Raw genomic sequence first — 16,550 nt, 5'->3', positions numbered from 1 at the left:
TAAAGTAATATGGTATACACACCTCAGATATGCGCATTTTGGGATGAAGAAATGATTTCTGAAATTGTAAAACTTAATCCACTTTAATAACATGAAACTTAGGATAAGAAATGTCTCTCCACTAGCAAAGCATGTCACAAGGCAAAATGAAGTACACAGACAATTTAAGTGCTGCTCTATCCTATTGCACCCAATAAGTTGCATCAGTCACAGCAGAAGACTTAATGGGACCAAATCTTGTGACATAGTGTGGCTTTGGTCCATACTAGTAGTTGAACTCGGATCTAAATTTGTCATGCTCACACCATTAAGTAGGGCTACTGCACTCACTGTATCAAAGACACTGTACAGCGACTTCTTGGTACAAATAGGGTGTGTAGTTAGGATAATCTCAGGTAATGGACCTCAGTTTAAATGGGAGTGATGAAAAACAATTACGAGGAGGCACAGGACACAGTTGATGTATATCTCAGTGTACCATCCAAGTTCAAATCCCACAGGACATATATGAGAGAATTAGGAAATTTGTACAGAATCTACTGTCACAATTAGTACAAGATATGGGGTGTACTGTTAAAAGAATTCCATGACATCTCAACAAGATGCCATGCAGCTCAACTCTGTTACCACAACTGACTCATCTCAAGAATAAAACACCATCCAAAAAAATACAAGTTGATAACCATCAAGGATGGGGGTACAACATTGCGAGATAATTAATCAGGAACTGTATAGAATTTTCAAGGCAGGAAGAAAGGAAAAGGAAGGAGTGGGCAAGAACATGAGAATATTAGTTACACCAACATCTGTATCTACGTACATACTCTGCAAGCAACTGTACGGTGTGTGGTGGAGGGTACCCTGTACCACAACTGGTTGTTTCCTTTCCTGATGCACTCACAGATAGAATGAGGGAAAAACGACTGTCTATACACATGCACATGAGCCCTAATTTCTTGAATCTTATCTTTGTGGCCCCTACAAAAAATGTGTGTTGGCAGCAGCAGTATCATTCTACAATCAGCTTCAATTGCTGGTTCTGTAAACTTTCTTGGTAGTGTTCTTTGAAATGAATGTCGTCTTCCTTCCAGGGATTCCCACTTGAGCTCCTGAAGCATATCAGTAACACTTGCATGCTGATGGAACCCACCTGTAACAAATCTAACAACTCACCTCCGAATTGCTTCGCTGTTTTGTTGCAATTGAACCTTCTGTGGATCCCAAACACTCAAGCAGTACTCAAGAATAGGTCACACTAGCATCCTATATGTGGTCTCTTTTACAGATGAACCACACTTTCCTAAAATTCTCCCACTAAACCGAAGTTGATCATTTGCCTTCCCTACTACAATCCTTACATGCTCATTCTATTTCATATCGCTTCACAACATTATGCTCAGATATTTAAATGATGTGACTGTGTCAAGCAGGATATTACTAATGCTATATCTGAATGTTACCAGTTTCTTTTTCCTATTCATCCACATTAATTTACATTTTTCCTCATTAAGAGCCAGCTGCCATTCACCGCACCAACTAGAAATTTTGCCTAGGTCATTTTATATCAACTTACAGTCACTTATCTTCAATACTTTCCTGTATACCATAGCATCATCAGCAAACAACAGTAGATTGCTGCAACCCTGTCTGCCAGATCATTTATGTATGTAGAAAATAGCAACGGTCTTATCACACTTCTGTGGGGCACTCCTGGTATTACCCTGTCTCAAATGAAATCTCAGCATCAAGGAGAACATACTGGGTTTTATTACTTAAGAAGTCTTTGAGCCAGTCACATATCTGGGAGCCTGTTCCATATGCACATACCTTTGTTAAAAATCTGTAGTGGGCTACTGTGTCATAGCCTTTTCGGAAATCTGGAAATTTGAAATCATCCTGCTGCCCTTCATCTATAGTTTGCAGTTTGCATGAGAGAAAAGAGCAAGCTGGGTTTTACATGAGTGTTGTTTTCTAAAGCTGTGCTGATTTGTGGACTTGAGCTTTTTGCTCTCTACAAAATTTATAATATTCAAACTCAGGATGTGTTCTATAATTCTGCAGCAAACTGATTTTAAGGACCAGAAGGGCAAAATGTTCTTGTGAAATTACTGAGAAAACATAGTTTTACAAAGAGTTTGTGATAGGATGTAGTCTTGTGTGGGAGATCTCTGTCCACAGGAGAGCAGAGCTCCAGATACCACTAATGGAGGAAATGGTTGGGTTGGAATGTATTAAAAACAGAAACTGGGTGACGATGGTTGTGCTCAGCAGGAGAACAATTGTTTGAAGCAAAGATCTTGTTAAGCTAATTAATCATTATATATATTTTGTAGTGGACTGACCCGACAGCCAATCCACTAGGACGGGTAGCCGAAAGGCACGCGTCTAAGCTCATGCAGGCTGGCGTGAGGTTGGTAATGGCGCCTTGCGAGGTCATAGCAAATTACGTAGCTGAAGGCTATGCTAACTATCGTCTCGGCAAATGAGAGCGTAATTGTCAGTGAACCATGGCTAGCAACGTCGGCTGTACAACTGGGGCGAGTGCCAGTACGTCTCTCTAGACCTGCCGTGTGGTGGCGCTCGGTCTGCTATCACTGACAGTGGCGACACGCGGGTCCGACGTATACTAATGGACCGCGGCCGATTTAAAGGCTACCACCTGGCAAGTGTGGTGTCTGGCGGTGACACCACATATTTCCTTACCTGATTGAGTCACAGGATTAAGTAGGTTTACTATACATGCTCATTAACAAAGCCTGTTATGTATGAGCCATTAATTTAGGAAATATACTAACCATTCATTAAATTTATATGAACCCATAAGTCCTCATGACAGCATTATATGATATGAAAATGGATTGTTCAGCCATCAGCAGCACTTTAAGCAATTTGTTAAAAGTTTTATGGCGTGCCTACCATGGTTCCACATTGTAAAATTTATATAAATCTTGTTGTTTCAAATGTTGTTGTTGTTGTGGTCTTCAGTCCTGAGACTGGTTTGATGCAGCTCTCCATGCTACTCTATCCTGTGCAAGCTTCTTCATCTCCCAGTACGTACTGGAGCCTACATCCTTCTGAATCTGCTTAGTGTATTCATCTCTTGATCTCCCTCTACGATTTTTACTGTACGCACTGCCCTCCAATACTACACTGGTGATCCCTTGATGCCTCAGAACATGTCCTACCAAACGATCCCTTCTTCTTGTCAAGTTGTGCCACAAACTCCTCTTCTCCCCAATCCTATTCAGTACCACCTCATTAGTTATATGATCTACCCATCTAATCTTCAGCATTCTTCTGTAGCACCACATTTCGAAAGCTGCTATTCTCTTCTTCTATAAACTATTTATCGTCCATGTTTCACTTCCATACATGGCTACACTTCATACAAATACTTTCAGAAACGACTTCCTGACACTTAAATCTAGACTCGATGTTAAAAAATTTCTCTTCTTCAGAAACGCTTTCCTTGCCATTGCCAGTCTACATTTTATATCCTCTCTACTTCGACCATCATCAGTTATTTTGCTCCCCAAATAGCAAAACTCCTTTACTACTTTAAGTGTCTCATTTCCTAATCTAATTCCCTCAGCATCACCCGACTTAATCCGACTATATTCCATTATCCTCGTTTTGCTTTTGTTGATGTTCATCTTATATCCTCCTTTCAAGACACTGTCCATTCCGTTCAACTGCTCTTCCAAGTCCTTTTCTGTCTCTGACAGAATTACAATGTCATCGGCGAACCTCAAAGTTTTTATTTCTTCTCCATGGATTTTAATACCTACTCCGAATTTTTCTTTTGTTTCCTCTACTGCTTGCTCAATGTACAGATTGAATAACATCGGGGAGAGGCTACAACCCTGTGTCACTCCCTTCCCAACCACTGCTTCCCTTTCATGTCCCTCGACTCTTATAACTGCCATCTGGTTTCTATACAAATTGTAAATAGCCTTTCGCTCCCTGTATTTTACCCCCGCCATCTTCAGAATTTGAAAGAGAGTATTCCAGTCAACACTGTCAAAAGCTTTCTCTAAGTCTACAAATGCTAGAAACTTAGGTTTGCCTTTTCTTAATCTAGCTTCTAAAATAAGTCGTAGGGTCAGTATTGCCTCACGTGTTCCCATATTTCTACAGAATCCAAACTGTGCTCATGGACCTTCCAATTGACGATGATACACAGTAATAGCATCGGGATTGAATACAATAGCCACCATGACTACATGTGTCCACCAGAGTACTGCTTTAAACAGGTTGTGATTGCAACCTTTCCTAGGAATCCAGTAATAGTTTCCTATGCATCACAGCTGGTTTACTCTAATCCTTGGAAATTCACATTGACCATAAAACACTGAAACTGCATCGCGATTGAATACAACGACAACTATGCCAACTACAGTCTAGGGGAGTATTGGTTCAAACGGTCTGTGCTCTGAACCTTTCCTGGGAATCCAGTTAAAGTTTCCTATGCATCGCAGATGGTTTACTATAACCCTTGGACATTCGCATTGACGATAAAACACTGAAATAGCACCGGGATTGAATACAACAGCAACCATGCCAAATACAGTCTAGGGAAGTACTGGTTCAAACGGTCTGTGCTTGGAACCTTTCCTGGGAATCCAGTTGTAGTTTCCTATGCATCACAGCTGGTTTACTCTAACCCTTGGACATTAACATTGACGATAAAACACTGATATAGCATCGGGATTGAATACAACAGCAACCATACCATCTTCAATCTAGGGGAGTACTGCTTCAAACGGACTGTGATTGGAATCTTTCCTGGTAATCCAGTAGTAGATGCTCAGAGCCATTTTTGAATCAGATTGTGATGGCCCAGGGGCTCGGCGCGAGCAATTAGGATACAGCACGAGAAGTCGGGTGTTTGAGAAGTGCTATGGCGAGTGTCTTCAACACATGGCGAAACTGAGTTGAAACTATATCCAGACGTCGTGATGTTGCATGCGATACCTGATTACAGATGTCGGAGGTGTAGGCTCGGCAGACTGGTAAAACAGGACAGGCGGTGAACTGTGACGGAAATAACATCAGACTTCAAAGCTGGGCAGAGTACAAGTGTGTCCGAACACGCAGTGCACCGAACACTCCTAACGATTGGCCTCCGCAGCCGATGACTTATGCATGTGCCAGTGTTAATGTGGTGTCACCGCCAGACACCACACTTGCTAGGTGGTAGCCTTTTAAATCGGCCGCGGTCAGCTAGTATACGACGGACCCGCGTGTCGCCACTAAGCGCCGCCACACGGCAAGTCTAGAGAGACTTAATAGCACTCGCCCCAGTTGTACAGCCGACGTTGCTAGCCATGGTTCACTGAGAATTACGTTCTCAATTGCCGAGACGATAGTTAGCATAGCCTTCAGCTACGTCAATTGCTACGACCTAGCAAGGCGCCAATTATCCTTTGCTATGTATCTAATGACGCATATACTGTATCAACAAGACCAATGTTCACCACTTGTGGATTAAAGTTAAGTATTCCAGCAGCTACGTACTTTTCTTTATAGCATTCATTACGTATCCTGTTTCAGACCTCACGCCAGCCTGCGTGAGTTTAAGCGCGTGTCTTTCGGTTACCCGTCACTGTGGATTGGCTGTCTTGCCAGTCCACAACATTTTTGGCGACGACGATTTAACGGTCGTATTACTCTAATTTACTTGTGTCATGGCTTCGCCACAATCTCCAGATGTACTGTCCGAATTTTATCGCTTGCAGAATCAGCAGACGCAGGCGTTATTGGATGCCCTTGGACAGCTCGTCCAGGGTCACCGTGCAATGCAAAACGATGCGGCGGCCGCCGCTCCACCGCTACCGCAGCCACAACATGCAGTTGCACCACCTTTTAGTGAATTCAATGCGGCGATGGAAAGCTGGACGGAGTGGTCACGCCAATTTGGATTTCATCTCGCCGCCTACAGAATTCAAGGTAACGAGCGGCAGCCTCATTTATTGGCGTGTGTAGGGGTGCAAACGTACCGTGTGATAGTGAAATTATTTCCCCGACGCGACGTAGCAACTCTGTCCTACGACGAAATTTTGTCTGCTTTAGATGCCTATTTCAAGGAATCAGTTAATGTAGTTGCAAAACGGTATACGTTCTTTCGTACAAAACGTACGGCCGGTCAAACTAATCAGGAGTGGGTTGCAACTTTGCAAGGCCTTACCAGGAATTGTGCTTTTGAGTGTGAATGTGCACTCCCTTATTCAGATACTATGGTACATGATGCAATTGCACAGAACGTTTCTGATGTTCGTATACGGGAGCAAATTTTGAAACTAGTCAATCCCTCCCTTCAACAAGTGATAGACATATTGGATAGGCAAGACACACTTGACTTTGCTCAGGAATCATTTGCAACTTCACCAGCCGTGTGTCACATTAACCGGCCCACCGGGCGAGCTGCACAGAACTGTAAACAGCCCTCGCGCACGTCCGCGCAGCCACGTGTCCCGTGCCAGCATGCAAATGCAGTGAAATCATGCCCGCGGTGTGCTACTAGACATTCGCGTAAGAATTGCCCGTCACGCCAAGCTATTTGCTTTTTCTGTAATAAAAAAGGACATGTTCAGAGTGTTTGCCAGTAAAAGCTCTGATCGGACATTCACAACCATTCCCGGCCCTTTGCTTCGCGCCGGAATCGAACCAAGAATACTCAGGCTCGTGAACCTTCACCCATGGACATTCATGTAGTTAATTCCACTCCGCCCAGTGCCACTCTCTCTCACAGTGACTGTGTTCGTCCCACAAAAAGTGTGCGTCGACATCGACGGAAATCACGTCAAGTCGCGAGTGATTCTGTACCAGTGTCTGTTCACGTTGCACAAAACAGTCGCTCTAGTCGTCAGCAGGACAATAAACTTTTTGTCGAATTGGACATTAATGGCACCGTGATCCCATTCCAGCTCGATACCGGAGCTGCAGTTTCACTGATCAATAAAGACACGTACGAACAACTGGGCACACCTCTGTTGCGTGCCGCAAATGTTCAGTTACATAGTTATTCCGGACAGCATATCCCTGTGTTAGGACAGTGCAACCTTCTTGTAACATACAAAGGACAAACAAAACTTGTGTCATTTTACGTCCTTCGTTCTTCTTCTGCAGTGAACTTGTTTGGTTTAGATTTATTTCAGTTGTTTTACTTGTCTATAGTAAATCAGGTCCTATCAGTGAACCAGACTGTGCCTTCAGCCAGTGTTTCTCGTCTATGTGAAGAATTTGCAGACATTTTTGCACCAGGCCTCGGTTGCGCTAAGAACTATAAAGCACATTTGGAACTGAAAGTAAACGCGCAACCGAAATTTTTCCGAGCGCGCAATGTTCCCCACGCATTGCGTGATGAGGTCGCAAGAACATTACACGATTTAGAATCACAAGGTGTAATTGAACGTGTGCAGGCTTCTCTCTGGGCTTCACCCTTAGTAATTTTGCCAAAACCTTCCGGAAAATTGAGACTTTGCGTGGACTTCAAGGCAACAGTGACTCCACAACTAGTGATTACCACTTTTCCTTTACCCCGCCCGGAAGATCTTTTTGACAAACTGTGCCCGGGTAAATATTTTTCTAAGTTGGACCTAGAAGATGCGTACTTGCAAATACCGGTGGACGAAGAATCCCAGCGCGTATTGGTGGTTAACACGCATCTTGGTTTGTATCGCTTCAAAAGACTGCCATTCGGGTGTGCATCTGTCCCTGCATTGTTCCAGCAATATTTACAAACTGTTTGTGCGTCGGTCCCTACTGCAGCAAACTATCTGGACGATATTGTGATCTCCAGAAAGACAGAAGGAGAACATTTAGCCAACCTCCGAACATTATTTCAGGTCTTGCGACAACATGGTCTTCGCTTGCGGGAGGACAAATGTGTGTTTTTTGCTCGGGACTTACCATATCTGGGCCATGTACTCAATGCCCAAGGCATACATCCCAGTCCAGAGCACCTCCGTGCCATACAAGACTTGCCTTCGCTGCAGAATTTGAAGCAGCTGCAGAGTGTGCTGGGTAAAATAAATTACTATCGTCGCTATGTGCGCAATGCCTCTTCCATTTCAGCTCCGCTTCATCGCTTACGCCGTAAAGGTGTTCCGTTCGTCTGGACGACGGAATGCGAACGCGCCTTTCGCCAGTTGAAATCGGCGTTGCTTTCTAATACTTGCCTTACGCCATTCAATCCCCAGAAACCCCTTTTGTTGATGGTAGATGCATCGGATTTCGGGATCGGTGCTGAGCTTGCGCACAAAGATGGTTCGCATGATCGCCCTATTGCCTTTGCGTCCAAATTGCTCTCGTCAGCGCAAAGAAATTATTCACAGATCGAGAAAGAAGCTTTGGCTCTCGTATTTGGTGTTACAAAGTTTCATGATTTCTTGTATGGTCGTCAATTTACCATCATCACAGACCACAAACCTTTGACATGGCTTTTTCATCCGTACATGCCTGTACCTCCACGTACAACGCAGAAATTCATTCGCTGGTCTATTTTCCTCTGGCAGTACCGCTACGATATCTTGTATCGGTCCACTGCTAAGCACTGAAACGCCGATGCGTTGTCCCGTTTGCCTGTTGCTGAGGATAGAGCATTCGATTCCTCCGAACTTGCTTGCATGTTCATTGATGCGGAAACCGATGACGTGGTCGAATCGTTTCCGATCGATTTTCGTCGTATAGCTACAGCCACAGCTGCTGACCCTGTCCTTGGTACCGTTTTGCGTTTTGTTGCTACGCAATGGCCCTTGTCAAAGTCACGGATCGAGGATCCGTTGGTTCGCCGATTTTTTGCTCACAAGGAGAGACTTTTTGTACGACGTGGTGTTTTGCTGTTGCGTTCTGATAATGATCAGTCCAGGGTCGTGGTCCCACGTTTGTTACAGTCCTCTGTCTTACGGCTTCTCCACCAAGGACATTGGGGTATAGTGCGAACGAAACAACTTGCTTGTCAGCACTGTACTTGGTTCGGAATCGATGCTGCGATTACGAATATGTGTTCTTCTTGCATGGCGTGTGCCGACCAACAATCCGCACCACCGCGGAAATTCTTTGCATGGCCAAAAGCCACTTCCCCTTGGCAACGCTTACACATCGATCTTGCTGGTCCATTCTGGAATGCTCGATGGTTGGTTGTTGTCGATTCATTCAGTAATTTTCCTTTTGTTGTCCGGATGTCTTCCACGACGTTATCTGCCACGATCCAAGCGTTGTCCGCTATCTTTTGCATTGAAGGTCTTCCACAGACTATTGTTTCCGACAATGGCCCACAATTCATGTCCGGAGAATTTCAGTCATTCTGCAAGGCCAATGGTATTCAACATCTAACGTCTGCGCCGTTTTCGCCTCAGTCAAACGATGCCGCTGAACGATTGGTCCGGACTTTCAAGTCACAGATGTTGAAGTTGAAAGAGTCGCATTCTCGGGAGGACGCGTTATTGCTCTTCTTGTCTTCGTATCGCTCTCAGCCCCTAGATGGTCGCTCGCCGGCTGAGTTGCTCCACGGTCGTCCTCATCGAACCTTGATGTCTTTGCTGCATCTGCCGCATCAGGTTCCTGTGCAGCGGCAGCCACCTGCTTTTGCTCCAGGCGACGTTGTATACTATCGCAACTATCGCGGTTCACAGCGTTGGCTCGCAGGGCGCATCCTTCGCTGCCTCGGCCGCGCTATGTATCTGGTTTTGGGGGCCTCTGGTGAGGTGCGTCGGCATCTCAATCAGCTGCGCCTCTGTCGTCGCACGGGTTCTGCCGCTTCCCGTCTGCTTTCAGCGACGGTGCCGTCCGGTCAGCGCCCTGGGGACCCATCTACTGGCTCTCCTCATCCCCAGGTGTTACCGACGCTGCCTTCCATTTTGCCCCATGGCGACGCGCCGCCGCCGCCGCCGCCGCCTGTTATCCCGCCGGCGCCGCCCGCGGAGGACGCGTCGTGTCGTCTTCGCCCGTCGGGTGCTCCGACTCGATGGAGGTCGACCCTTCGGCCCCTCCTGACTATCTTAGGGCGCATAACCCGCCTGTTGGCGTGCACCCTGGACTAGGTTTTCAGGCGTTTCCTAGCTCCCCTCGGACCGAATGGCCGGGTGCGGGTGGCACAGCCTCGCCTGTTGTTAGGCTCCCCACCTCGTCGCATACGCCAACATGGGGTCCTCTCCACGGCGGACGGAAGCCTTATAACACAACCGTCCGCCGATTTGTGGGGGAGGAGTGTGGTGTCACCGCCAGACACCACACTTGCTAGGTGGTAGCCTTTAAATCGGCCGCGGTCCGTTAGTATACGTCGGACCCGTGTGTCGCCACTATCAGTGATAGCAGACCGAGCGCCGCCACACGGCACGTCTAGAGAGACTTAATAGCACTCGCCCCAGTTGTACAGCCGACGTTGCTAGCCATGGTTCACTGAGAATTACGCTCTCAATTGCCGAGACGATAGTTAGCATAGCCTTCAGCTACGTCAATTGCTACGACCTAGCAAGGCGCCAATTATCCTTTGCTATGTATCTAATGACGCATATACTGTATCAACAAGACCAATGTTCACCACTTGTGGATTAAAGTTAAGTATTCCAGCAGCTACGTACTTTTCTTTATAGCATTCATTACGTATCCTGTTTCAGACCTCACGCCAGCCTGCGTGAGTTTAGGCGCGTGCCTTTCGGTTACTGTGGATTGGCTGTCTTGCCAGTCCACAACAGTTAACACCACGACATCGGCAACTACGACTGACCATCGGCGCTAGACGTTGGCGCAGTGGCAGAGTGTTGCATGGTCTGGTGAATCCCGATACCTTCTTCATCGTGCCGATGAGAGGGCACGAATCTGTCGTCTTCCAGCGTAACAGGTCCTTGACACCTGTAGTATGGGACGGAGAAAAGCTGGCGAAGGCTCCATTGTGCTCTCGGGAGCATTCACGTGGGCTTCTATGGGATCAATGGATCTCGTGCAAGGCACCATGTCGGCCAAGGAGTATCGTACAAAACATGTTCAAATGCGTATGAAATCTTATGGGACTTAACTGCTAAGGTCATCAGTCCCTAAGCTTACACACTACTTAAACTAAATTATCCTAAGGACAAACACACACACCCATGCCCGAGGGAGGACTCGAACCTCCGGCGGGACCAGCCGCACAGTCCATGAATGTAGCGCCCTAGACTGCTCGGCTAACCCCGCACGGCGAGTATCGTACATTCGTTGCAGACTACGTATACCTCTTTATGGCGATCATGTTTCCCGATAGCAGTGGCACTTTTCAGTAAGATAATGCGCCATGTCACAAGGCTAGGAGTATGATGGGATGGTTCGAGGACACAGTGGCGAATTCCGATTGATGTGATGGCCCCCTAATCGCCCTATCGGAAACCGACCAAACACATCTGGGATGAGGTTGAACGTGGCTCATCGCCTCCCCTCCCTGAATTTACAGGAATTAAGTGACTTGTAGATGAAGATGAAATGGGAGATATGATACTGTGTGAAGAGTTCGACAGAGCACTGAAAGACCTGAGTCGAAACAAGGCCTGGGGAGTAGATAACACTCAATTAGAACTAATGTCGGTCTTGGGAGAGCCAATCCTGGTGAGCAAGATGTATGAGACAGGCGAAATACCCTCAGACTTCAAGAAGAATATAATAATTCCAATCCCAAAGAAAGCAGGTGTTGACAGATGTGAAAATTACCGAACTATCAGTTTAATAAGTCACAGCTGCAAAATACTAACACGAATTCTTTACAGACGAATGGAAAAACTGGTAGAAGCCGACCTCGGGGAAGATCAGCTTGGATTCCGTAGAAATATTGGAACACGCGATGCAATACTGACCCTGCGACTTATCTTAGAAGAAAGATTAAGGGAAGGCAAACCTACGTTTCTAGCATTTGTAGACTTCGAGAAAGCTTTTGACAATGTTGACTGGTATACCCTCTTTCAAATTCTAAAGATGGCAGGGTTAATATACAAGGATCAAGAGGCTATTTACAATTTGTACAGAAACCAGATGGTAGCTATAAGAGTCGAGGGGCATGAAGGGGAAGCAGTGGTTGGGAAGGGAGCGAGACAGGGTTGTAGCCTCTCCCCGACGTTATTCAATCTGTATGTTGAGCAAGCAGTAAAGGAAACAAAAGAAAAGTTCGGAGTAGGATTTAAAATCCATGGAGAAGAAATAAAAACTTTGAGGTTCGCCGATGATATTGTAATTCTGTCAGAGACAGCAAATGACTTGGAAAAGCAATGAACGGAATAAACAGTGTCTTGAAACGAGGATATAAGATGAACATCAACAAAAGTAAAACGAGGATAATGGAATATAGTCGAATTAAGTCGGGTGACGCAGAGGGAATTAGATTAGGAAATGAGAGACTTAAAGTAGTAAAGGAGTTTTGCTATTTGGGGAGCAAAATAACTGATGATGGTCGAAGTAGAGAGGATATAAAATGTAGACTGGCAATGGCAAGGAAAGCGTTTCTGAAGAAGAGAAATTTTTTAACATCGAGTCTAGATTTAAGTGTCAGGAAGTCGTTTCTGAAAGTATTTGTATGGAGTGTAGCCATGTATGGAAGTGAAACATGGAAGATAAATAGTTTATAGAAGAAGAGAATGGAAGCTTTCGAAATGTGGCGTTACAGAAGAATGCTGAAGATTAGATGGGCAGATCACATAACTAATAAGGAGGTACTGAATAGAATTGGGGAGAAGAGGAGTTTGTGGCACAACTTGACAAGAAGAAGGGACCGGTTGGTAGGACATGTTCTGAGATATCAAGGGATAACAAATTTAGCATTGGAGGGCAGCGTGGAGGGTAAAAATCGTAGAGGGAGATCAAGAGATGAATACTCTAAGCAGATTCAGAAGGATGTAGGTTGCAGTAAGTACTGGGAGATGAAGAAGCTTGCACAGGATAGAGTAGCATGGAGAGCTGCATCAAACCAGTCTCAGGACTGAAGACTACAACAAAACACAAGTGACTTGTTTGTGTGTGTAGATGTGATGCCAACTCCCTCCAGTGACCTACCAAAGCCTCACTGCTTCCATGCCATGCTGCTGTTATCCGTGGCAAGGGTGGACACACTGGCCATCAGTTAGATGGTGATAAAGCTCTAGCTGATCAGCGGCTGCTCCCTAATGGGTATGTAAATGCGATTTTAATGAAAAATACGCTCCTTGTTATTTCTAATCACATATCGCCCACAAAAGATTGCAAACGTAAATTCCTAGTTACCGATCTTTTATAAAGGATTGTCAAGAAAGATTGTTTGAATAAAAAGAATACAATTTTTTTTTTCATATTTCATATATTCAGTGAAATGATCTTAGAAAGGCACCAATATTTAAAGTTTACCACAGCCAGGAAGCGCACCCAGACTGCCGACTCTCACAGAGCCGAGCTGCCTGTTGAAAAATCGACTTTACTTTTCGGTAATTAGGGTGGTCGGAAAAGTTCACAGTCGACTTTATCAATATTTTTTGACAGTTGTATCGAACGGTTTTGTGTTATTGATGCCTGAGTTCCGAACTTGACGTACCACAGTTACAAAAATCCGATTGCCGCGTGGTCTCGTTGTGAGGTGAGGAGTTATTGATTTATTTAACCTGGCAAGATTAGGGCCATCAGGCCCTCTCTTACATCTAACCAGACGTTCTACTTATTTTACATTTATATGTTTTAGTAGGCATGTTAAACTACATCTAATACTAAAAGTGAAATAAACAATTACAAAGGCACACCTGGAAAAATACATACATATAGAGTTTATATTCGTAGATAATAAGTACTGTTATAATTAGACATTATTGAAGAGACAGATTTAGGATAGGAGTGCTAGCGGCGGAGAGTATGAGGGAGACTGATGGCGAAGACAGGAGAAGAACAGAGAGACATGATGAAACATAATTAAGGAAATATAAAGGAAAAGAAGATTGCGTGGCTAATAGAGATAGATGAAGAGGAAGGCATCTCAGGAGCAAGATAGGAGACGCTAGCTTTGCTATTTGACAGATGAGAGGATTGGCCTTGTACATTAATTTTGTGGAGAACATTATGAGGATGATAATAGGAAATGCTTCAGCTTCTTCTTAAAAGCAGCAGGAGATTGAATTTTGCTCAAGGTAAGTGGCAGTTTGTTCCAGAGGCGGACAGCAGCAACTGAGAAGGAGTTTTCAAAAGTTTTTGTTTTGTGAGTGGGCACAGTTAGGATACCAAATAAGAGAGACCTCGTGTTTCGTTTATGATGACATGACAGGTTTTTAATCTCTGAAGCAAGGTACTGGGGTGCTTGCGCGACGAGCAGTCGGTGAAGTAGACATAGAGTGTGGTAGTCACGCAATTTGTCCGGTCGCAGCCACCCTAGCTCGGAGTATGAAGCACTAACATGATCATATCGGCGATTGTTGCAGGTGTAACGCACACAGGCATTCATGATTAGTTCTAGCGGTCTTTTGTTTTCACTACTCATTGGCACAGGAGAGGATTTCGTAGCAGACACTAGATGGATGGGGGAGGAGAGTTGTGCGAGCTGACCGCTGGCGACTCACCATGAGGGCGATGTGCGGCAGCACGAGCAGGTCGTCCTCGCGGCGCACCGGGTTGTGGTCGGGCGCCCACAGCAGCGGGTGGCGCGGCGACGTGCTCAGCGTGCCGTTCTCGTTGAACGTGATGTTCGCGTGCTCCAGCAGCTCCCTGCCAACACAGCGACGCGTCACTGCCCTGCCGCGCACCCCGTGGAAGCTCTAGCAAGCTGTGTACATTGCAAGTTTTACACCACGAGAACCGTCAGCTAACGGAGGAGAGTCCCAGAAAGACTGAAAAACTGCTATATTTTGGAAACCTTTCACTTTTTTCTTTACAACTTTCTACGATAAAATAAGGTACTCTCGTAGAACTTAAGGGGGGTAGGACGTCAAACGGGACGACTTGGAGCAGGAGAGACACCACAGGACAGTTTAATTTCCACTGTCTATGCTTTTAAAAATAAATTCATAAAACTTTGTCAGAATGACCAGAAAGGATTCAGGATTTACACTTATAGTGGTGGAAGTTCAAAAAAATAAGAAAATAATTTATTATTTTACGTTTGTATTTCACCTTTTTTTCACTTACCATTGGCTGCGTTACCGAGCGAGGTGGCGCAGTGGTTAGACACTGGACTCGCATTCGGGAGGACGACGGTTCAATCCCGCGTCCGGCCATCCTGATTTAGGTTTTCCGTGATTTCCCTAAATCGCTCCAGGCAAATGCCGGGATGGTTTCTTTGAAAGAGCACGGCCGACTTCCTACCCCGTCCTTCCCTAATCCGATGAGACCGATGACCTCGCTGTTTGGTCTCTTCCCCCAAACCAACCATTGGCTGCATTAGTTGCTATAGGTACATTTTTCTTCATAACTGTTGTGTACATAGTTCCGCGTAGTCAGCGCGTACACAACTTTCCCACTAGAGCGCGCCCCGCTAAACAGAACAGCGCAGGCGCAGCGCTCGTCCGTCTCCGCTCTACGAGATGGCGCTGTCATAAAGACGGACCAAATTCTGCTTCCGCCGATCCGCGTATTAACATGTAACGCAGCCGATGAGGTTGCTGCTAACGTAGAACCTTTTCTCCTCGCGGATCACACTCGCGCAGTGATACCTGAACGCTCGCGGTACAGACCTCCGATTAATCAGTCTGCATTAGTCTGCATTTGTTTGTACCAGTCCATAGTCAAGTTTCAGTCTGCACCTAATAAGATTATCATATTCCTGTACATAGCGCTAGTCTCCCCGGTCCTCTCCCACCCCCACCCCCACCCGCTGCCGCGCCTGTATTCCCACGTCCCACCCGGTCTCCATCTCTCCACCCTCCTTACCCTCTCCCAAGGTGGCTTCCGCCAGCTCCCCCTCCCTGATGATGTCCTCCTCCCCTCCATCTACCCCTCCTATCAACTTTGATCCTCCCCTCCCCTTCCTGTGTCCTTTCCTTTAGGCACCCTCCCCCCCTCCCTTCCCTTCCCTTCTCTTTCCTTTCCCCCCCTTCCTCCTCCCCTCTTCCCCCAGGCTTCCCCTCCCTCCCTCCCCCTCTCTCCTCTGCCCATGGCATCTCTGCTCTCCCCTCTTCCATTCCCATCCTCCTCCTCCTCCTCCTCCACTCTTGGCAGGTCCCTGGACTCGTACACGCTCAGTGAACATTCGCGCGCCGGAGATCGTCGCCGTCAGTGTTTCGTGTGTGTGCCTTCGTTTGTGTGTAGTGTTGTTCGCCGTCACGCCACCACCGTTCACATGCCGTCGCCATCATCCATGTTCTGTGCACCGTGTCGCCTAGTGTTAGTGCTGTTTCTCGTCCAGCGTGAACGGCTCCATGTTTTTTCGGTTTTTAGTGTCTACATTTTTTGCCCACCGTATTGACTGTCTTCTCAGTGCCACCTTTATGTACTACTTGTTGTCAAACTCGAGGCTGAAGAGCGGCGTATTGTGCTGCTGCCAGCCCGCCTTTGTATAAGGTGTTTAAAATCACAATAAAGAAAAAAAAAAACCTGTACATAGCCATGAAGAGAAATATATAGACACTTTGGCAAGTATC

General features: G+C 46.0%; 1 protein-coding gene across 1 annotated transcript in view; it reads right to left on the bottom strand.

Moving 5' to 3' along the window:
- The window catches only part of LOC124544800 (scavenger receptor class B member 1-like), a 202,329-nt gene that overhangs the window by 31,338 nt on the left and 154,441 nt on the right, over nucleotides 1-16,550 (bottom strand). Inside the window, exon 4 of the mRNA XM_047123484.1 lies at nucleotides 14,535-14,679. Within this exon, the coding sequence (XP_046979440.1) occupies nucleotides 14,535-14,679 (145 nt within the window). The remainder of the gene's footprint in view (nucleotides 1-14,534; nucleotides 14,680-16,550) is intronic.

The sequence above is a fragment of the Schistocerca americana genome, chromosome 8, assembly GCF_021461395.2.
Source record: "Schistocerca americana isolate TAMUIC-IGC-003095 chromosome 8, iqSchAmer2.1, whole genome shotgun sequence".
Lineage (NCBI taxonomy): Eukaryota > Metazoa > Arthropoda > Insecta > Orthoptera > Acrididae > Schistocerca > Schistocerca americana.
The sequence above is the reverse complement of the archived record's forward strand: the minus strand, read 5'-3'. Positions and strand labels throughout refer to the sequence as shown.